This window comes from Mauremys reevesii, linkage group 4 (genome assembly GCF_016161935.1).
Source record: "Mauremys reevesii isolate NIE-2019 linkage group 4, ASM1616193v1, whole genome shotgun sequence".
In the NCBI taxonomy this organism is placed as follows: domain Eukaryota; kingdom Metazoa; phylum Chordata; order Testudines; family Geoemydidae; genus Mauremys; species Mauremys reevesii.
The window spans coordinates 15670654-15694505 of NC_052626.1; the positions used below are offsets into that span (position 1 = coordinate 15670654).

Sequence of the window (23852 nt, forward strand, 5' to 3'; positions counted from 1 at the left end):
TGCAGAATGAAAAATCCTGTTTTACATTCCAGGGTTCAAATGTGGAAATGGTTTTCCAGAAACAGATTCTTCCTGAAGCCCAAGCAAATGCTGAATATATTGGTGAGGAACAAAAGGTCGCTGAGCTGAAAAATCAAACTGCAGAATTGGATGTTGTGTTAGTAAATGAGCAACTAAAAGAGATAGAGGTATGGAACCAGCAAAACTCATTCCCTCACTAATTACATAGCTGAGTTTATTCAATGTTGTATAATATAGCTAATCACAGAATTATTAAACTGTTGCATATAGTCTCATTTTACATTGGACTGATGACACAGTCCCACATGGCATCCTTTAAGCAAACTAAGGAAATGTGATCTAGATGAAATTACTATAAAGTGGGTGCACAGCTGGATGAAAGACTGTACTCAGAGAGTAGTTATCAATGGTTTGCTGTCAAACTGGGCATGTGTCTCTAGTGGGGTTTCGCAGGGGTCAGTCAAGGGTCCAGAACTATTCAATATTTTCATTAATAACCTAGATAACAGAGTGGACAGTATACTTATAAAATTTGCAAGGGACACCAAATTTGCTGAGAGATGTTGCTAGCATTTTGGAGGACAGGATTAGAATTCAAAACAACCTGAACAAATTAGAGAATTGGTCTGACATCAGCAAGATAAAATTCAGTAAAGGCAAGTTCAAAGTACTTCACTTAGGAAGGAAAAATCAAATGCACAACTACAAAATGAGGACTAACTTGCTAGGCAGTAATGCCGCTGAAAAGGACCTGGGGTTTATAGTGGATCACAAATTGACTATAAGCCAACAACCTGATGGAGTTGCAAAAAAGGATAGTATAATTCTGGGGTGTATTAATAAGAGTGTCGTGTGTAAGACACAGGAAGTAATTGTCCGGCTCTATTCGGCACTTGGCAAGGCCTGAATTGCAGTGCTGTGTCCAATTCTGGGTGCCACAATTTAGTTAGGATGTGGACAAATTGGAGAGAGTCCAATGGAGAGCAACAAAAATGATGAAAGGTTTAGAAAACCTGACCTAAGAGGAAAGGTTGAAAAAAGTGGGCACATTGAGTCTTGAGAAAAGCCCTGATAAGTCTTCAACTATATGAAGAGCTATTTTATAGAATACGGTGATTAATGGTTCTCCATATCCACAAAAAATATTGGGCTTAATTTGCAGCAAGGGCAATTTAAACTAGATATTAGGAAAAATGTTCTAACTGTAAGGGTAGTTAAGGTCTGGCATGGGCTTCCAATGGAAGTTGTGGAATCTCCATTGGAGGTTTTTAATAAACTATTGGACAAACATCTGTCAGAGATGGTCTAGGTCTACTTGGTCTCGCCTCAGCGCAATGGGCTGGATTTGATGACCTCTCAAGGTCCCTTCTACCCCTACATTTCTATAATTCTATGATCAACCATGTGAAAACATAGTTTGTGTAAATCCATCTGCATGAACTATGTCTGTAAATGTTTGTCTTTGCATACAGATATACCTGTTTTGTGCTTGTCTGCTGATGTGCAACTGTATATATATGTGTGATTACGTATGTATGTACATGCATGTGCCTATGTGCATCTGTGTGTATGCTCACATTTAACTGAGCATGCATGTGTGTTCATGTGTACACAAATCTGCAATTTTAACCATATTTTGTAAAGACAGTAGGAAGTAAAAATGGTGAAAATTCTCTTTAATTATCTTTCTTTTTTCACTGTTTGTGGATGTGATTGTAGAATTTATATACTGAACTGGAAAAACAGAGAGCCACAGCTTTGTCTCTGAGGCAAGAGTTGTCACCCAACACAACAGAAATAAGCACATCAAACCTGCAAAATACAGAATATATGGTTTTTTGCTGGGACAGGTTGCTTCAAGAATTGGAAGCCATTAAGAAGGTTACGCAACACCATTATCATCTAGTTAATGATTACCAGGAAAAGCTGTCTGCTGTTCAGTCTTCAATGAAAAGTTTATCAACAGAAAAAGAAAACATAAAAACGTAAGTACAAGGAACTTTTTTAGTTTACTCTATAGGGACCACACTTAGGTTGATTTACATCAGTTACACTGATGTAACAGATCCAAATGGAGTTACTCTAGGTATGCACTGGTATAACTGAAATCTGAATATGGCACTGTATCGATTTAACTGAAGTTATATAAGGACAGAGCAAAAATTGGTGTAGTCCAAGTACATTAGTATATTGGTAATAACATTACATTGCATCTAAAGCACTTCAGTAACAATGGCTATGAAAACTATTATTATTATTTATTACTTTTTGCTATGCTAGCATCTAGAGATCCCAGCCTCATTGAGTTACATGCTTTACAGACACATAACAAACAGATGGTCCTACCCTGCAAAACTTAAAATCTAAGTTCTGTATTATTACAATATTTTTTTCCAAAGTCATGGCAGATACAAAATAGATCGCCCTCTTTCTTTGTTAACAAATGACAAAAATAGGAGGCAAAAGGTATTATTTTAAAAAATCTGACACATTAAGAGATCAGGTACCCATTTGCTGTTTACTGAAATATTTTCATATTCTGCAAATTAACTTTAATTGATAGGGAAAGTGTTATTTTCTGTAGTCAGAATGAACTCTGCCAGTACTAAGCCAAAGATAACCAGTACACGTTCATATTTAGTATGTTCTTCAAATTAGCCTTCAAGGTATGGAACTAACCGATAAATCATAATAATGAGCCGGTTTATTTGAAAACACTTTAAAAATTACTTATGGAATTATTTGTTTATATTTAAGTGGTTGCACAGAATTGAATTAAAATATAAACTATTAAATGGATTTAAGGTAGGATTTTCAAAAGCAGTCTTAGGAGCAAAAGTCTTATTGATTTAATCAAATAGATTGGTTCAATCTCAATAAATGGGAATCTTATAATTGATTCCAAACTTTTACATTCATTTTTACATTGGAAGTTACTATACAACAGTGTTAATTTACCCACAACTGATTTAATATTGTTATTGAAGTTTACTTTTTGTTTAGCTTTAAAAGTGGGCTACAAGATAACTCTTCTAAAGAACTGCACACATTATGTTAGTGAATATTATTCCTGTGCAGTTCATACACTGGAAGTTACTGTTATTGCAGTAATTGGAAAGGATAGTCAACTCTTCCTGGGATTACGTGGGAAATAACTGTATACTGTAAAAAGTATAAACTTACCAGGATAAGAAAATTTAAAAAAATGAAAACGTATATTGATTATTTTTGTGAGTGAATAATTTTCTGGTTGGTGGGTATACAACAGAATTATCATTTAAAAATGTGTCTAATAATTCTAATTCTGGAAGATTGTTTTAAATCTTGATAATTTTATTGACAGGGGCCCTATGAGCAACACAGTTCTGGAGAAAATTAAAAAATGTATGGATTCAGTACAGAAGGAGAGAGACATTTTAAACAAGCTGAAAACTGAACAAGATAATTTATCTAGGTATCTGACATGCATAGATAAGGAATTAACAGAAAGCCAAGTGAAACAACTTGAGCGATGGTGGGAACACATAGAGCAATCAGTGCAAAAGAAACATTATCAACTTGTGTCAGAAATTGATGAATTTAACCTTCTCATGAACAAAGCACAGAACATTCAAAAGTTGATAGAGCACCAGCAGCATTTACAAGCTGGGTTGGGTTCCCCAGATGGACAAAAAACCGGTTGTCCAGTATTTTGGACCTCAGAGCTACAAGCCATTAAACACAGTGTTTCTTTGTTAAAAAGAAGAACTGAGCTGCAGATGAAAAGGATTTGGAGTGAGGAAGAAAAGAAAACTTTGGAAAATGCAATAAATGATTTGCAGAATCAGCTGGAAGTATTGGAGCACCAAACTCCTCAGGAGGATGTTCAGATCCTTAGTTCTGATCCCAAGAAATATGAAATCACGAGAAGGATGAAAGAGAATATATCATGGGTCAAAGATTCATTGTTTTCTCTTGATCAGAAGGCAGCACTTTTCCCAGATGATATTAAAATACAGATCAGAAATTGCAAGGCTGTGAACAGTGCAGCTGTAGACAAAGAGTCTACTATTGTGTCCCTGACTGATGAGATCCAGTGTATCATTCGTGATTTGAATCCAGAGGAAGTTACTGACCTAAGCGCCCTTTTACAAGAATTACAGAATTCATGCCAAGCACTTGTTTTAAAATCAGCTCAAAGATTACAACAGCTAGAATTCCAACTGGAAAAAAGGCAGAGGCTTATTGCAGACATAGAAAGGGTTCACAGACAGCTTCAAAGTGCTGAGACACTGACCATTCCCGACATAAATCAAACAATCACATGCTCTGAGCTAGGCAATTTGCATGTCATTTTAAAGGAGCTTTCAAAGGAAATACAGGAGATGGAAGGTCTCATCTCATCACATCTCCAAGAGAGTGAGCACTCACATGGGGAGCTAAACATATTCGAACAATTATTTCTAACTGACCAATTAAGATGCCTTAAGAATAGAGCTAGGAAAATACAGAAATTAATCCAGAATAAATGCCAAACCATGGAAAAAAAGTTAGCTGTCTACACAGATTTCTCTGAAAGAATAACTTCATTGCATCAGGAGCTTAATGATCTATGGTGTGATGTATTGAAACTGGAGAGAGAGGAAATATTAAGTGTAAAAGCGGAAGTTAAGGATAAACTCAATGTGCTTAAAGAGAGAACCTTAGCTGTTCAATCTAGTTTGTTACAAATAACAAAGTACAAGGAAATATTTGACTTTATAAGGCTAAATTGGGACACTTCACACCATGATGAATTGCAAACTCTATTTCTTGAAATTAAAAATAAACTTGAAGGGAAGATTAAATGCTTTGACAACTTTGTTATAGAATATGACAGGCATCAAGCATTGCTAAATGAAATCCAGGCCATGACATCCAGTATAAAGAATGAAGCTGACATACTAACAAATAGCCCTGGCTCGTCCACAGAAACCAATATTATATCAGCACAAATTTTGTGCCACAGAGTTCAACAAATCAGGTACTTAATCCAGGAGGCAGTAAATCAATTAAATATAAATGAAGTCTTTGATGTATCACTCAAAGAGGCTAAAACACAGCAAATAAAGAGACTGGAGGAAGATATTGATGGGTTGCATCAATTTTTCCAAAACATGATAGTGGATCTTCAGGCAGAGTGTGTAAATAAACAAGATTTCCAGAGCAAATTGGAACACACATTACATACCATAAAGCAGATTAAATCTGAGTTTCAGCAGCCTCTTCTGGTAGACTTGGAAATGAAAAAAATTCAGTATGAAAAGATGCATTGTGAAGGAATGCAGGACAGGGTGCAAGCAGAATTTTGTGCCTTGAAAGATCTAATGGGTAAAGAGAAAGAAAAGCAAGAAGAAACATCTTATTTTATTGCTGGTACAGAAGTGAAATTAGATGAACTGGAAGATCTTGAAATACAGCTGAGGACAGATATTGCTTCCCGTGTAGTAAGTATCTTTAGGAAGAGTAAATAAGATTGTACATCCTTTTGTAAGTCTTGATTAGCTGTCCAGGAGTATCCTCCTTACTACAGTGTTAATAGTTTCATGACTTGTAGATACTCTATTAAGTCAAGTAACTGAATTAGATTGAAGCCTTCATTGCCATCTCAGGAATGGTTGGATTATTGGTTACTTTTTAGATCATGATGCCAATGAACAAAGAGATTATTTGTGTTAAACTTATTATAATCAAACAGTGCCATATTCTCTGGCCTGCTGCATTTCTTTTGCACCATTCCAGTGGCACACAGGGAGCAGAAAGCTGCCATATCCACCTTGCTTGTCATTTCCCTGGCTTGGGGGAATCCCCAGCCACATATATTTGAGTGTGTGGAGGGGATTGGGAGAGGTCATACAAAAGTGAGGTCTGGCAATGGATTATAGCCCGTTTGGGTAGATGAGAGCAGCCCTGAGTATACACGTGGGCTTTCCTTTGCTTTATGGACATTACTAAGGTAGTATGCACAGGTATCCTCACCTGCCCAAGTCAGTATGAGGGTTCTAGGGCTTTCATCCACTCCTTAGTCAGGAATGCAGTTTCCATTAACATAGGTCTGCTCCCTACCACCCCCAACCCACAGTACTTTGGCAACAGCTGAAATTTCAGCACTCACCCTGCAACTGTGAGTGTGATCAGTCATTCTAAGATTGCAACACTCTGCTATGACTTGCTGGCACGAAAGTGTAGCGTACTTACCATGCTTCCTGACTCTGTCCCATGGTACGTCTACACTGGGATAAAAGCCCTGCGGCATATCCCCGGCTCATCCGGGTCAGCTGACTAGGGCTCATGGGGCTAAAAATTGCTGTGTAGATGTTTGGGCTCAGGCTAGAGCATGAGCTCTAGGGCCCTCCATCCTCGCAGAGTCCCAGAGCCTGAATGTCTACACAGCATTTTTTCAGCCCTGGCGCTTGAGCCCTGGGAGTCCAAGGCAGCTGACCCAAGCCAGCTGTGGGTTTTTCATTCTCACGTAGACATACCCCCAGTGGCCTCTGAGAGCATCACCTGCCAGGCCGACTTATGTCATTTCTCTGAAATGGCTGTTTTGCAATCCATTGTGTCCTGCAGTTTTTCTTGATTGATCTTTTTGTCTCTGAAATGCTTTCAGAATGCCATAGATGAAGCTCATGAGAATGTTAAGCTTTATACCAAAGCCGTCCAAAGGGCTGTGGATCTCCTCGCTGAATACGAAGCCAGAATTCTCTCAGCAAAAGTTGACCTTGGTAGCCTAGAAGAGTCCTGCCAAATTCTACACTGGAAACAAGAAGAATTTGAGTCTGCAAAGGCCGACATAGAGGATCTGACCTCCAAAGTGGAAAACATAATTAAACCAAGAGCCAAACCACAACTGAAAAATACTTTAAGTGAGCTAGTCACTAAGAATTCAATACTGAGGGAGAAGGCGCAAAGAAAGAGAACTGATCTGCAGAGGTAGGTTTAAGTGATCTATGTAGGCCATGATACAAGGAAGATGATTGACAGTAAAAGTGGAATCTTGTTTTTACTGTGATGGATCCTTATAGTTTAATAAAAAGGGCTCTGTGCAAATACATGCAATTCCCAGATGCTATTCTAATGTGTGAAAATTACTAGGCATATTTAAATTAATGTATAAAGCATTCGCTTTGAGTATATTCAAATAAGTATATCAGCCAGCACTGGGTCTGGTGCAGGGATCAAACAGAGAGACAGAGCATCTCCATAATCCGAGGCTTCGCCTCTGGTACAGCAGTTAGCCTAACATGCCCCTTTCACAGGCCATTCTAGTAACTGGAGATAGTCAAGGCAAAATCAACACGCAGACCACAGTGTCTTCTGCTCCCGGCCCTCAGATACATGTACCAAAAGCTCATTTTATCTTTTTGCTTTTTTTGTTTGTTTAATTCTTTGCTTTTGATCTAATGTCTTTGATTATGTCAATAATAATGTGAAAAGCAACTCTGGGAACAAACCTAAAATATTCGGCAAGTATTGCTTTAAAAGATATATTTGTTCAGTTCCGTTTGTTTGTTACATTTATTATTACACTGTGCATTAAAACTGCGGCAAGGAGAAACTATGGTAAAGTGTATGCTAATTGTGTTTCATAGGTGCTTTGAAAAATACAAAAGCTACACAAAAATCAAAGAGAAGGTATGTGCTAATCTTAATGAACTGGAAAAGATTCTTGGACAATCTTTGTCCCAAATTCCAACGTCTTACAAGGAAGCTCTGGAGCACTTGGAACAAAGCAAGGTAAGTGTGACTCTGAAGTAGCTACAAAACCCCTGTACAAAACAATGATCCAAACAGGCTCATTAGGTCTTGAAACACAAAGAGTAGAAGTAGAGTTGGTAGGCCTGTGTTTTCCTGAGGTTAGGTTTAAACGGGCCATATATGATGTGTATATCATAGTGTTTATCAAATTAACTTTATATGTGCTTCAGATACTTTTGTATCCATGCAAATGTATTATTTTTAGCACAAGTTCCTCCATGCGTCTTGATTGGGGTCTAGACCCAGAAGGGGGAGAGAGATCACTGCTTCTTCCCTCCTACCTCCCTAAGGCCCTTCCCCTGCCTCCTGTTCACATCCCTGTGTTAAAGAATCCCTAGTTTATTCCTTTTCTGGCCTACTGTTGTATTGTACACCCCATTGCAGGCTTTTTATATTTTATATCTGTAATTCCCCAATAATCGCTCCTCCTGTCAAAAAATCCCCCAGAAAACAAAAACAACCACCCAGCCGTCATCCTTGGTAAAAGGCATTTCTCTGCAGGACCAACAAAACAAAGATCCCAAAAAAGGAGAATGTTCAAAAAGTCAAACATAAGGAACCTTCTTAAATGCGGGGGTGAAATCCTAGCCCCAGGAAGAGCAGTGGAAGTTTTGCCATTGTCTTAAATGGAGCCAAGATTTCACCCAATAATGTTAACATTCTCTTTTTGAGCTTTTTTAAAACTTCCAGAAAAACTTTACTCAAAATGAGATGTGGCATATGAAATCTCAGGTGGATTGGTTTCTTTTTGGGGAAGTTAGAGATGTTGAACCTTAGCTAGGTGGCTATTACCATGCCACTGTGAGGATAAAGTAAAAGGTGGTTAGGCAGGTGCTCTATAGCAGATACTGTATAAGCAAATACGATTTCCATTGTTATATATTCCAAACTCTTGCCCAGATTCTCTCTGTCTGTCTAGTTTACCCTGGTCTATCTTACATTTTCTGATATAAAATTGGCTCATCGGTATAGTATCTAGGCATCAGACAACAAAGTATCTGTTATTTAACCCAGAAGACTAATCATGTAAGGAATTGTTTTATTAGATATCCTGATATGCAATATTGTTCTGCTTATTATTTGTATCAAGGTTTTGGTCTCTAACCTTCTTTCGGCTGAAGAGGATCTAATGACGTTGAGACGGGACTCGAGAGACCTGAGCATGATGTGCAAAGGAAGTGACTGCATGCTTGTCAGGATTGTGTCAGCACTGTGGGGAAAGTGGCTTGGTTTGCTCGAGGCTGCAAAAGAATGGGAGATTAACTGCGAGGAGCTAAAACAGGAATGGAAATTTGTCAATGAAGAAGTGAGTGGCTTAACAGATTGTAGAATATTTTGGGAACAACCATAGCAAAACAGGATGCTTAAAGAAGATTACAGGGCCAAATCTTTGGCTGGTGAAAATCAGTATAGTTCCCCTGAAGTCAGTGGAGATATGTCAGTTTACACCAGCTGACTGTCCCATTATCTATAACCTTTTCTTAATGTAAACACTGGAGATATTTATAGAATGAACAGCTGAATTCAGTCGGGCTACTCATTGGGTTTGAACTATGCATGTGTTTGTGCTTTGTTGGATCAGAACTAAAGTGCTCAGTACCCTGCAGGATCAAGCCCTGAGCTCTCAGTCCACACACTGAGCTCCCATTGCTGTTAGTGCGAGTTTGATGTGCATGTCAAGGACATAATATAATGTGAAATGCTGAAGAAAGTGCACTTTATCTCATACTTGTATTATTTATTTAGGTGGAACGGCAAGCAATAATTCTAGATAATCTTCAGGAAGAACTACCAGAAAGTCCTAAAGAGAAAGAGAAGGCCTCCACAGATGCACTTTTAGAATTGCTAGAATATGTGGACTGTTACGAGGAAAACATTGACAGAGAGCAACTGTTATTGCTTTTACTACTTCATCGTATAAGAAGCATCCTGAATGTGCCTGAAAGCACTGAGAGAAAAGCAGACGTTCCCATTCGATACGAGATACATGCAATGCAAGATCGATGTAAAAAGTACGTGCAAGAAACTACACTGCAAAAACATCTTATGCAGAACTACTTAATAGCAGAATGTTTTACTTGGCTCACGTGCATTTTCTTTGTACTAAGAGAATGTTTCCAAAAGTTTAATGGACTTCAAATATGGGCTAAAATTATGTGAAGGATGTAAAATCTTGAATTTTAGAGGTATTGAGGACCTGCAGCTCCCATTGACTGGAAGGGATGTTGCAGGTGGCAGCACCTGTGAAAATCAGCCTCCGTCTGTGTATTTGTGTACAAATTTTTATCGTTATCACGTCATTACTCCCTCATGTACCAGATTTTCAAAGGGGTCTCAACCCAGTTACCAAATTTGTGAACAAAATTGTACACTTTTGTGTTTCTTCATGCTTGCTCTTTGGTGTTTTAATCTTTGTGCACTTACTTTTCAATGCCTGTGTCTTGACACCTCAGCTGTAAGTGTGAAAGCTCTATGTCAAGCCGACATTGGACAGTTAGATGGCTGACCTACTCAATTTGCTTGACTAAACATACTATATTTACTTTTATCTGAAGATTCATGTGTAAAGAAACTTAGAGCGTGAAGTCAAAAGTGACTTAAGTACCAGAAAGTAAGCACACCAAAATATAGACATGCATTTTAAGGCACAGATTTGGTTCTAAATGTATATTTTTAAATATCGGCATTTAATTTTGCAGAATACTCTTTGGAATATTTCACTTTCTAATTAATATTGAGACTAATAATTAATGTTTTCCCAATGCAATTTTTTTTAAGGCTATCACAAAAGGCTCAAAAACATAAAAAATCTGTGCAGGTTGAGATTCAGGAAAGAGACAAGATTAATGAAGAAATAAATGCCGTGAGGAGTTCATTACAAAAGGCCTCATTTTTGTTGCGTGATGGAGAGTCACAAGAGTCTACTGAAAAGGCAGCACAGTTGGAGGTGAGCAGAAGACTGTCACACTGTATGTAGCGGGTCTCTGCTTTTAGATACTAAATTTCACACAGGGGGCTGGAGCCTGCTCCCATTGAAATCAGTGGCAAAAAATATAAGCACAGTGGGATGTGGACCAAATCCTTGGCTCCGCAAAGTATGTGGTTTGGAGCCAGCTAGAACTTCGTGACCTGATCATGTGCCACAGCTACAGAGGCCTGTTCTAATCCTAAGGAGGGATTCAGCCAATCCTGTCTCACTTAGAAATGGCTGCTCAGCTTATATGCATCTTCTCATTCCTCCCATCCTGCCCAAGGATATCTTCGAAGGGGCTGATTCTTATTTCTTGCAGTGTATATTGGCAGTAGCTCCACTGAAGTCAGTGGATTACACTGGTGTAAAATGTTTGTAAGTGAGATCATTATCATGACCACAACCTCCTTCAGTTTTAGGGCATGTCTATACAGAGAGAGATCGTGCATGGCAAGCTGGGGTGCAAATCTACAGTGCTGTAGCGTGCCACACATTAACTGGTCATATGAACCTTGCTGTTGTGCACTAAAAGTTCTGCAGTGCACTTTGACCTCCTGTTGTTTCAAACGTAATCCACTTCAAACAGCAGTGGATCAAAATGCATGGCAGAGCTTTTAGTGCACAGCAGCAGGGTCCACTTGGTGACTTTGTGTGCAGCAAGCTACTGCGCTGTAGATTTACACCCCAGCTTGTCTATACAGAGTTAGTGCATGACAAGCCCTTAGATTTACATCTGGGTTTTAACACATTTTCTAAAACCTTTATATCATTTAAATGTATTTGTTGTTAATCTTGCATGAGTGGCTTATTTAAACTGTAGTTTTCTTTAACAAACTCCCTTATGTGGATTAATTATTGTTATTGATTATTAATATTATAATATACGTTTATTTACGGTAGACCCTGAACGCCCCAGTGAACACTGGGGGTCAGTTGTGCTGGGTGCAGTACAAACACAGAGTGACAATCCCTGCCCCATAGAATTTACAGTCTGGAAAAGTCAAGATGACGAAGGGTTGAGGGCAGGGAATAACCTACGAACATATGAGAATGGTGATAATGTACCTGGGGATTTCTTTGGGAGTAAACACAATGTGGAATATGCAAATACATATCTAAGGAGTTCATGAGCTAGCATTACTGTGATGAAGTCTTTCAAACTTGTCTGTAAGAATTGTTTTTCACTCTGTAAGTACTTGCAGGTCAATGCTGTTATTTCAGTGAGGTTTTTATAGTATCCAAGGGCAAAAGGCTACCATTTCAGCCTCTAAATTCATGATGTATTCCTTACATTGTGCTTTCTGTAGCTGAATGAGAGGTGGAAAACTGACCGGGAGGGATGCCCCTGGCAAAATGAAGCAGTGTAGATAGTACTCCTAATACCACTGCCAGGAATTGGCAGAAGAATCAGCAATAGCCCTTAAAAAAAAAAAGTCAGTTTCCTTAGTTGACTAAATAACATAACCTCAGTATTTGCAGTGTTCCTTCTACTGAGAGTACAGAAAAATCCTCCAATTTCACTTAAAATAAATATATATAAGACTAATATGTGCAATATTCTCTTTCCTATATTTAATATAAGAAACACCTTGGCTACTGCAATTAGGTTTCTTAATCCTGCTTCAGTGCAGGGGGAGGAACTTTAAGACCTACATTTCTATGATTCTATTCTATGAAATACTGACAAAAATGAACTGCTGTGCTTATTTATCTGTCTAAGGCAGTTGGCCATGTTTTAAAGTAGCACCCATGTAGGATAAAGCTGCAGATAGTGAGGTAATGTTATGTAGCCCCTTGGGGTAGGGACCATCTTTTTCTTCTGTTTGTACAGCACCTAACACTGTGGAGCCCTGGTCCATGACTAGTGCTCTTAGGTGCTAGAGAAATACAAACAATAATAATCATCATTATTATCTAGTTCTTTAGGACAAAATTGGGAAGCTTTTATGTACTACAATTTTGCAGCTAAAAAGTATTAACTGCATGTTTGTATTTATATACTGATACGGAAGTCCATTTTACAAAGGGATATTTTCTGCTTACTGCAGGTCAGAGAGTTGTTTTCTTTCAAATACAGGTCATTTGGGAGCCCATAAATACTGGCACAGCCTTAATTGTGGCACTGTTACAGCAAGCTTCTTTGTGGTGTCTTAGGTTTACAGATGTTTTATGTTCTTTACAGTTGGACCCAGTTGTCACAGCAAAATGGGAAAGAAATCTTAATTTCATCCATTGATACAGTGTTTCTCTGCATTGTACTTAGGTGTGGGACAGGATTCCCAAATGGAGGTTAGGATTTAACGGGGAATGATTAAATTTTATAAAAATCATCACCCCATAATCTAACAGTAAAATAAAAAGTTCTCACTGCATAATAGGAATTTATCACTTTGCCCAGTAACTTATTTAATATTTGACACCATACAAAAATGGCAGAGAGTAGGGGAAAGTAACTGTAAAAACAAGAAATTTTGCAAGCTGAAATTTTAGAAAGCCCAACAAACAAGTTTCTTCTTCCTCCTTTCTGTGAGAGGACTTAGTTCAGGTTTTGTTTCTAGGCCACAGGCTGTAGACAATTGTTCAGGTTTCTTTTGTCTCACAAAACCTACATTCCTCACACGGAACTGGAACCTACTGTTTTGAAAGGAGCTGTGCTCTGCAGTTCTACATAATTACATGAAAGCAGACACTTCAGCTTCAAGGCTGTTGCTTTAGCAGTCTTTGTGATGTTATTATAGTAATGTAGCTGTTAAAATAACGTTAAACTGTTAAAGCTTCTTTGAAAGTAAAAATCGAGTATTTGAAACAGGAATGTCACAAAGCTGAACATTAAATCACAGAAGCACTTTAACGTTTTAAACGTATATTATTTCTGTCAATAAGTATTACTGGAACAATAGTTTGACATTGAGTGGTATCAAGTTTAATTAATTCTTACAGATTGAAAAGCATCATTTGTCTAAACCAGTGAATATATTTCAGGTTTAATCTGCTAGCATAGGTTGTCAAGTCAGGTTTTGTAATGTGAAAACAACTTATTTAAATCAACATCATGGTAGAAGACTCACTTAGTTCCTACTGAGTTTAAGTTTTTTGTGTATTATAAGTGCTGAAACCTCTCTGAAATGTTTTTAGGAGATTCAGAGTATAATTAACCGAGCGAATCAAACTATTAAGGATATTATGGAGAAACTACAAATCAAGTATTCAGAAATGTATACAATAGTTCCTGCAGATATTGAAACACAGTTGGAAGACTGCAAGAAAACATTACAAGACATAGAAGAGAAGGTAATAATTTGTGAAATTCACATTTATTTATTTGGAATGTTTTTACACTGTATTATTGCCATAACTACAAGTGTCAATTGAAATGTTAGTTAGTATAAATGCTAATTTTACTTGTATTCCACACTTAGTAAAAATGTATAAACTACAGATAAAATGCATGTGTTACCTCTGTATCCTTTTAAAATATTATAGCAATCAACAAATTAGGGTATAAAATTTATTTTAGTTAAGCTAAATGGCAGATTCAGTAAGGCTAAGAAGCATATACATTCTTTATACCTTCCAGAACACCACTGTTCTCTTTCCCTTCAATCTTATTCTTAAACTTGACCAATAGTGTTTTTTGTCCTCTGTTTCCCAAGAAATGTGAAACCTCATCATGGTATCATACACAGCTGGATGAGATGAGATGTTCAAAACATATGTCTTTGTTTTGTGGGCATTTCAAAGCCATCAAGAAGTTCAACAAATACTTTTATAAACAGAGCTGCACACATGGCAGGGTATTGTTAGTGCCATAATTCTTTATAGCAACCCCTGAAGCACTGTGGTGCCCTAAAAAACTTGCCAGTTAATATAGATAACTAACATTGTCTCAGTATTTTCAGTATTCCCTAAGTATAATACATACAGAATAAATGAAATATCATTTATTTTTCTAGAGCAAAGCTGTCAAAGTTTTAAGAGGGACTGCAGGGTGTGAAACAAGAAGAAAATGAGAATCAGATTGGTCCATTAAGTTTGAGATAAAATTCTAACCTAGAAGCATAGAATTATTGTTGTTTATATTGTTTGTTCATTTTTACTGATTCTAATAAAAGGGGTGAAAAAGAACAAAATGTATCCTCTGTGGTGCACACTGCTTTCATGCTCCACAGTGATTAAGGAGTCTCAGTCCCATTTTCAGAAGTGACTAAGGCATTTGGAAGCCCAAGGTCTGATATGTATCAGTATAGGTATTTTGGAATAGGAGCATGATTTTTTTACTGTAATAGCTATACCAATACACCCCCTTAATGAGGATGCTGTTATACCGGTATAAGTTATACTCCTGTAAGCTGTGCTGGTTAGTATAAGCATCTTTATACCAGTATAACTGCATCCACACTAAGGATGGTGTACTGCTTTAACTACAGTGGTATAATTAATGTACAATTTTTGTGTGCAGACTAGTCCTAAATGCCGAAGTCTCTTTAAAAAATTGGGCTTAGGTTCCTAAATCAGTTAGGCAATTTTGAAAAAATTACCACAACTTACACAAAAATCTTGGTACTCAATATCCCTATTGCTTGTTCCTGTGGAGTTCTGCTGAGAGAGATTCTGCACTTGATGGTTTTTGGGCCTTAAAGTTATTTATTTTTGTAGTGACTCTGAGCATTAATATAGTGGAAACATGTAAAACCTTGATATTTATTTCTCAGGCAAAACAGTGCTATCAGCTGGCAGATAATAGTTCAGTTTTGATTTTTCAGAGTGAGGCGCTGGAGTGTGTCCTTTCCCTAGTACAGGTTGTATCTCTTACATTACTGGCCAGAACAGAAACCAGCAGACGTGACCCAATATTGTACTATATTCTACTGATTTGTATTTAATGCTGTGTTCCACCTGTCATTTTAGTGGGATGAAACTACTGAATGACCCATGAACTCCACACTATATTACTGTTGCTTCTCACAGCAAATCTAATTCTGCCCTTACATTCTTATGTGACTTGTCAAGGAAGTAATACAAAGAATTCTGAAACTTTTTGTGAGACATTCTGAATAAAGAAACAGATCTTTGTTACCTGCATAACTTTTCCCTTTACTATGACAGGTTAGCACCAAAATCTTGCAGAGCTCTCCTCATTATGTGATGAATAAAAAAGTAGAGAATATTAACAATGGCCTGCAAGCTGTTGAAAAGATGTTACAACACAAGAGTGAAAACATTGCAAATGCCAAGGAAATTCAAAAGGTAAGGTCTCAAAAGTCCCCTTTCTGAGTCTGAAGACCATGGGTCCAGTTACTGAATCTGATTTAGGAGACTGTCAAGGGACCTTCCGTTGTGTTTGCCTGCATACACAGAAGCATCTACTTGATGAATACTTTCAAAACCTTTCAGCTTACAGCAAAAGATTTTTTTTCTCATTTGCCTTGGGCATGAGTGACCCAGGGTAGATGCAGAACATTCTGTACTAGTCATATGAGTTCGTAAACCTTTGGAAATTCAAAACTCACATGCCCCAGACAGGAAATATAAATTCGATATGTATCTTGTCAGAATTAGGTCTGACCTTAATGTTTTTTTACCACATATGCAGACAATCTGGGATGTGCTAGACCTTTGGCATTACAAACTGAATGAACTGGACTCAGAAGTGCAGGATATAGCAGAACAGGATCCATGTCACGCACAGGAATGGATGGACAGCTTAATGATTCCTTTGCAGCAGTACCAGCAGGTCTCACAACGTGCTGAGCGCAGAACCACACTCTTAAACAAGGTAAAGGCAAAGCTACAAGTGTTTGGCTTAATAAAGGATCAGACATTAAAGTAGACTCTATGGTTCAAATTCAAAAGTGCCTGCGTGGCATAGGAGCCTAAGTCTCATTGCGGTCTCAGTGGGACTTAGGCTTCTAAGCCCAGGTTCTCAACGGTATTTAGGTGCTTAACTCCCACTGCTTTTAATGTGAGTTAAATACTTTTGAAGATCTTGGCCTAAGTGCCTAAATCACTTATAAAACTGGGAATTAAGTTCCTAAATCACTCAAGTGTTTTTGATCATTTTATCCTGCTTCTTTATTTCATAGCAAGGTTAATTTCACCAAACTCCACAAAAATATATTGAGTGTTCTTTAATTTTTCCCCTTAAATGTGTTTCTGTTCAGAATATAGCTAAAAAGTCATTCAGCTAATCAGGCCAAACTCTGTTGATGTAAGTCGTTATGAGTTCAGTGGATGCCAGTGGAGAATTAGGCTTTCCATCTCTCACAGTTAGGGATTTCTCTCTGTGTAAGTACGATATGGTCCTCACACTCCTTAATGGATTTATTCTCACGAGACCCTTAAGAAGTAGGAGAGTACTATTCTCATTTTAAAGATAGACCTGAGGTAAATTAAGTGACTTGCCCAAGGTCACACACACAGTGTGGCAGAGCTGGGGATTGAATTCAGATTTTCTGTTTTCTCAGTCAAATGTGCTAACCCTGATTTGAGCAGAATAATACCTCATAATTCAGAACTTACTAATAAATACAACTAGTCTTTCATTTATGAGGGATGTTAACTTCAAATGTTATCAAACATACGTTTATGAGTATTTTTTTATAGGCCACTAGTAAGATGGAGGAATATGAGGAACTCTTGAAGAGCATGCAGTTATGGATAGAAACCACCAATCGTTTGTTAACTGTGAAGGCTGAAAATGACTCTGCAAAAGCCCTGAGTAAACATGCCAGTGCCCTTCAAGTAAGTGTATATACAAAATTTCTGTACAGGGAGCCCAAGTTACAAAAACTACGTGGCTTATTCTAAGTACCACCTGCTCATGTAGGTATGGATTTTGCACCAACAAAATTTTTAGGTACAAATAAGGAAGTCCACTGAAAATTTGAACTTCAGTGAAAAATGACCATAGTGATAAAAAATGTCAGCAGACATATAACAATATGACAGTTTTAGTAGGGGATAGATCTGTCTCAGAAAATGATTAACTTTGTGTCCTGGCCTTTGTCTATTTGTTGCACTGCTTTATAGTTTATCAGATTTTACAAGTCATGCTGTTGTTTTTAGTAAACAGTGCATTGATCTAGAATTAGTAGATCAGTTTTTTGGTTCTTGTGCATTTGTTAAAGCATTTTGAGGTGAATTGTTATTCATAAATCAGTTTTCGTTATGCACTTTAAAGTGGACTGTAGTAAGTTATTTCACGTGTCAGGTTTTTGTAACGTTATCAGAGGGAATTTGACGCCATGGGCAGAATGGTGGAAAGACTGGTTTCTGTATGTGAAATCTTAGTTCATAGAATCATAGAATATCAGGGTTGGAAGGGACTTCAGGAGGTCATCTAGTCCAACCCCCTGCTCAAAGCAGGACCAATCCCCGACTAAATCTTCCCAGCCAGGGCTTTGTCAAGCCTGACCTTAAAAACCTCTAAGGAAGGAGATTCCACCACCTCCCTAGGTAGCCCATTCCAGTGCTTCACCACCCTCCTAGTGAAAAAGTTTTTCCTAATATCCAACCTAGACCTCCCACACTGAAACTTTAGACCATTACTCCTTGTTCTGTCATCTGTTACCACTGAGAACAATCTAGATCCATCCTCTTTGGAACCCCCATTCAGGTAGTTGAACGCAGCTATCAAATCCCCCCTCATTCTTCTCTTTTTCAGACTAAACAATCCCAATTCCCTCAGCCTCTCCTCATAAGTCATGGGCTCCAGCCCTCTAATCATTTTTGTTGCCCTCTTCTGGACTCTTTCCAATTTTTCCACATCCTTCTTGTAGTGTGGGGCCCAAAACTGGATACAGTACTCCAGATGAGGCCTCACCAATGCCAAATAGAGGGGAATGATCACGTCCCTCAATCTGCTGGCAATGCTCCTACTCGTACAGTCCAAAATGCCGTTAGCCTTCTTGGCAACAAGGACACACTGTTGACTCATACCAGCTTCTTGTCCAATGTAACCCCTAGGTCCTTTTCTGCAGAACTACTGCCTAGCCACTCGGTCCCTAGTCTGTAGCAGTGCATGGGATTCTTCCTTCCTAAATTCAGGACTCTGCACTTGTCCTTGTTGAACCTCATCTGATTTCTTTTCTCCCAATCCTCTAATTTGTCTAGGTCCCTCTGTATCCTATCCCTACCCTCCAGCGTATCTACCACTCCCCCCAGTTTAGTGTCATCTGCAAATTTGCTGAGGGTGCAGTCCACACCATCCTCCAGATCATTAATGAAGATATTGAACAAAACTGGCCCCAGGACTGACCCTTGGGGCACTCCGCTTGATACCAGCTGCCAACTGGACATGGAGCCATTGATCATGACCTGCTGAGCCCAATAATCTAGCCAGCTTTCTATCCACCTTATAGTCCATTCATCCAGCCCATACTTCTTTAACTTGCCAGCAAGAATACTGTGGGAGACCGTATCACAGAGCCAATTATTTCCTCATAGAAGGCAATTAGGTTAGTCAGGCATGACTTGCCCTTGGTGAATCCATGATGTCTGTTCCTGATCACTTTCCTCTCCTCTAAGTGCTTCATAGAATCATAGAATCTCAGGGTTGGAAGGGACCTCAGGAGGTCATCTAGTCCAACCCCCTGCTCAAAGCAGGACCAAACCCAACTAAATCAAAATTGATTCCTTGAGGACCTACTCCATGATTTTTCCAGTGACTGAGTTTTGGCATGAGAAGGCATGAATTTAGCCCAGAAGAATCATTTGCTCTCAGGACATGACTTTTAGTATAAAAAGTCATCAGAATGTCATTGCTGTGCCTGGGATTTTACTAGTGGTAATGTAGCCTTCCATGGTATGTTGTTCTATATTATAGATGGTGTAATCTGCCATAGGGGGAATATGAATGCAAAATTCTATGAAAGTTTCACTGACTCCTGTTAATCCAAGGATTATATTATTGCATTTAAACAAAGTCTTGGAACATTAGTATGTTTTGGGCTGGAAGGCCAAAGTATTTGAGAATGCATCAGAGGTTTGTATCTGAGCTGAGGTGCATCAGTGAATCTGGCAATCTAAGTGCCTCAAACATGGTGATGTTTTTATTTTTTTTTCTAGATGGCATTGGAAGATTCAGAACAAAAGCAAAATCTTCTACATACCATCTATTCACAACTGGATGAGTTATCAATAATCTTTGAAACAGAAAATATAGTGCAACAGATAAATGAAGTAAATGGTCAAGTAACATCTTTACAGCAAAAGATAGTGGAAATTCTTCCACGGATCCAGCACATGGCTCATGTAAGTCTGGGTAGTCTGAAAAAATAGCCTTTTATTGGTGTTTCATTAGATCGTATACATTATTTGCCATTAGAATGCAAGCATTCTCATTTTAATAATAGCAATAACATATAGGTAAATGCATCATTTAAAAAAAATCCCAATGTGATAATTAAGCTGTAAAATTCAAGAGAAATAGTAAAATAATTTTGGGGGTGTGCGTTCTGTCTCTATGTGGAGGAGAAATACAGTGCTTATTACTAGCTTATTCAAAGGGCTTGTTTCCACAGAGAAATTTGACAGCAGAACTATACTGTTATATAATTATTCTGCTTGAGTTACACCAGAATAATAGTGTGCACATGGGGAGTTATACCAATAGAAGAGTGCCTTTTTCTGGTTTAGCTCATACAGTTTCAAAGCAACATAGGCTAAATTGGAAAAGGACAATCTTATACTAGAATAACAGTGTCCACACAGGGTGCTGTGCGGGTATAATTATATCAGAATAGTTCAGCCAGTAAACTTCCCCATGTATACAAGCCCAAGACTAGTTCATGTGTGACTTCAAGGTTATTTTGATTCCCTGCTCAGGGATTAAAGCTATATCCTGACTAGCTGACCATTAATACCTAAATCCTTATGTGAGTTATGACAAGGAGCCTGTGAAAGACTGTGTAATTAATAGCAGCTAGCTTCTGGATCAGCAATACCTGCTGAATGTACTGTAAATGCAGCAGCATTCAATCTCTGATATTGTACATAATTATTATTTTTTTTAGTAAGGTTCAGTTTAATACCTTTCTGATATGTTTCCAGTCAAAACATATTGTATCATACAAATTGTTTTATTTAATTATTTATTTATGTTTGAAGGGCATCTTGAAAATATTTGTTGTTAATATGAAACATTTAAATGAAAGCCACACATTTTGTGATTCTTATTTGAATTAGAAGAAAATGTACTTCGATTAAATTATTGGAGTACAATGTATTTAGAATTTTGATAAAATTTAGACCTGGTAATTCATTAATTTATTTGGTATTTGTTAAGATAACAACAATAATAGACACAATAACAATTCATGTGGCTGTAAAATGAAATTTCATAGTCCACAAATATTTTGGATATTTCAAAACATCTAGGAGGTGGATGCCATTGAATCTGAAGTGAAAGTGATAGGAAAGAATGTTGCCAAAATTAAGACGATCTTGTCAACAGAAGATATATTAGATTTTTCTCCTATGGAGCATCTTAGACATGGACAGGTGTGTATGTATCTTATTAAACCTTTTTTTCTTACATTGAATAAACAAATCAGCACATTTCACAGATATGAAGATGGCTTATTAAAGCAAACAAATTATTATGATGCATGACTTGGTTTTGAGGACAATAACTGTAAAATACCGAGTAGGTATATTATGGAAATTGTGGCTGTAATTCCCATAATCCAAAGGCTGAAGGAACTTTTTCACAATTAAATTAAGTGGCCTTGTGGTTAATGTGTGAGACTATGAGTTGGAACATCTGTGTTCTCTCTCTGCAGCAGATTTCCTATGTGACCTTGTGCAAGTTGTCTAGGCTTAAATTTTCAGAAGTGCACATTAATTTTTGGTGTCTCCATTTCTGGAAACTTTATGACCTGATTTTCAGAGGTCATGACCACCCAAACTCTAGAGAATATCAACTTAAACTGCAGGCAATTGGCACTTCGGAAAATCAGGCCCTAGGTTTCAGGTTGGACACTCAAAAGTTGAGGCAAAAGTTGATATTAATTTCTCTGTACCTTATTGTCCTCATTTTGTGAAATGAAGGTGATTATATTACCCAAAAGGGAAAATTCATTTGTTTTTTCCAAAGCACTTGAAGATCGTTGGATGGAAAAGTGTATATATGTGCAAAGTCTTATTATCCAAGTCCCTTTCAGTCTTACATTTCTATAATTCCATGATTTATCAATTCAAGACTTCATTGCACGGATATTTTGGCCAGGATGTTCTGCTTTCCATCCTTGGGTACAATAAATCAAAGTTATAAAGATATTTTCTATTTATTTTTTCCTTGTGTCTACAAGCCACATTTTCAGTTCACCTACATGCAAAATTTGTGGATTCAGTTTAAGAGGAGAGCTGACAGTTTGGTCATATGTTTGCTGTTCTGTTACCCAAAGGGTACTTGTAGCTGCTACGGTATATGGAGAAGTCAGTAATATTGTGAAGAAATAGTTCACCTTGAAAACAGTATTCTTCCTTCCCGCTTTGTAGCCTTTATCCACATTAGAGAAATATACAAAACATTCCCACTGATTTGAACGCTTGTGAACCATAATGTAGATAGGCTTCTGCTAGTTAGACCCTGTAAATGGGCTGGACTCACCCCCGCGGCGCCTCCTGCTGGTCGTCCTTGGGAATTAGCTCAGTCCAGCGTTCGGAGCGTCCTCTGCAGGCCGGTGATCCACCTGTCTTCTCCTGGCCCCCATGTCCCTCCCAGGACCCCGGTGCCCCTTTAACTGGGTCTCCCCCTCCCAGGGGAACCCCCTATCCTACTATCCCCACTTTGCCTCAGTATTGGCCACTGCCAGTCATTGTCTAGCCCCACGTCCTGGGGCAGACTGCAGTATCAGCCTGTTCATCATTGGCAAGGAGAGTTTGGCCTGCTGCCTTGGCCTACCCCTGGGCTGCCCCCTGCAACTCCCAGTACCTGTTAGCCCTCTGCTAGGCCACAGCCTGGGGCTTTCCAGACTAGAGCTCCCCAGCCTGTCCCCAGCCCTGCTCCACTCAGGTACCCGGTCTAGCTCCCTGCAGCCAGGCCCATCTCTCTCTACAGCCAGAGAGAGACTGTCTTCCTTCTGGCTTCCCTGGCCTTCTTATAAGGCCCTGCAGCTCTGTTTGAGGTATGGCCCCATCTGCAGCCACTCCTCCAATCAGCCCAGCCTAAAGCCCCTTCCCAGGGCTGTTTTAAAGCCCCAAAAGGGCAGGAGCGGGTAGCCACCCCGCTACACACCCATTTTCACCACCATTTTAGTGAAACCTGCTGAAAGCAAGTCTAGTGGTTGGATAACTAATGTTTCAATGAGTTCCATCAATTTCTGATGAAGTCTGTGTGACTCTGTAATAAGGTAATAAACAGGTCCAGCAACCTTTACACAGAGTCATGCAGATTTCACCTGAAATTGATGGAGGTCATCGAAATGTTAAAATTACCAACCACTCAGTAAAACTATAGTACATTAGACACGACTTTCTGTCTGCACTTATTCATCAGGTAGAATATTCTGTTCTAATTGCATATGTGTTTTCAGTAACATGCAGCATTTCCACCATATGTCTCAGGTCCACAAGACGGACAGAAATAGTCCCAATGGCCCCTGTCCTGCAAGTGTCATGACACACTCCTCTTGGTTTGTACAGTCTCATCATATATTTTTTGAAAACATTCTGAGGTAAAAATTCTCTGAAGGTAAACTGAGAGAAGGTACAAAATCAGTCCTGCAGAATTTACATAATAGAACTTTTTAACAGCGTGACAAAAGTGATCATTGTTTCTTCTTCATAGCATATTCTGGTTATACTTACATTTTTAGGTTATTCTTGGCCACATCAGTCCCTTGCAGAAGACCCTTGCTGAGATACAGGGCTACGAAGAAGGTCTTAGGTTACGAGGAATGAGAATGCAACCTCTCTCAGTCTTCAAAAGAACAGCCCAACTTCTGAAAGAACTGAAAATGTTAGAAAAAATGACCAAGGAACAAAATGAGCTACTGGAGGTAAAGTACTTGCATTGACATCAGATTCATTTGTTCTGAAATTTCATACAAAATTCCTTAAATTGGTGGCAATATTTTTGGTG

The 23852-nt window shown here is 38.3% G+C and overlaps 1 protein-coding gene across 15 annotated transcripts in view; it reads left to right on the forward strand.

Annotated features, from left to right (window-relative positions):
* Window positions 1-23852, forward strand: part of SYNE2 (spectrin repeat containing nuclear envelope protein 2) — a 260416-nt gene that overhangs the window by 116235 nt on the left and 120329 nt on the right. For 14 of the 15 annotated variants that reach the window (XM_039534632.1, XM_039534633.1, XM_039534634.1 and 11 more), the window contains 15 exons: window positions 33-188; window positions 1741-2006; window positions 3365-5486; window positions 6650-6972; window positions 7632-7776; window positions 8888-9103; window positions 9544-9809; window positions 10576-10744; window positions 13904-14059; window positions 15875-16015; window positions 16362-16544; window positions 17372-17509; window positions 19835-20020; window positions 21146-21268; window positions 23587-23769. In XM_039534632.1, coding sequence (XP_039390566.1) covers window positions 33-188; window positions 1741-2006; window positions 3365-5486; window positions 6650-6972; window positions 7632-7776; window positions 8888-9103; window positions 9544-9809; window positions 10576-10744; window positions 13904-14059; window positions 15875-16015; window positions 16362-16544; window positions 17372-17509; window positions 19835-20020; window positions 21146-21268; window positions 23587-23769 — 4773 coding nt within the window. The remainder of the gene's footprint in view (window positions 1-32; window positions 189-1740; window positions 2007-3364; window positions 5487-6649; window positions 6973-7631; window positions 7777-8887; window positions 9104-9543; window positions 9810-10575; window positions 10745-13903; window positions 14060-15874; window positions 16016-16361; window positions 16545-17371; window positions 17510-19834; window positions 20021-21145; window positions 21269-23586; window positions 23770-23852) is intronic. The other variant, XM_039534641.1, reaches the window with a different exon arrangement.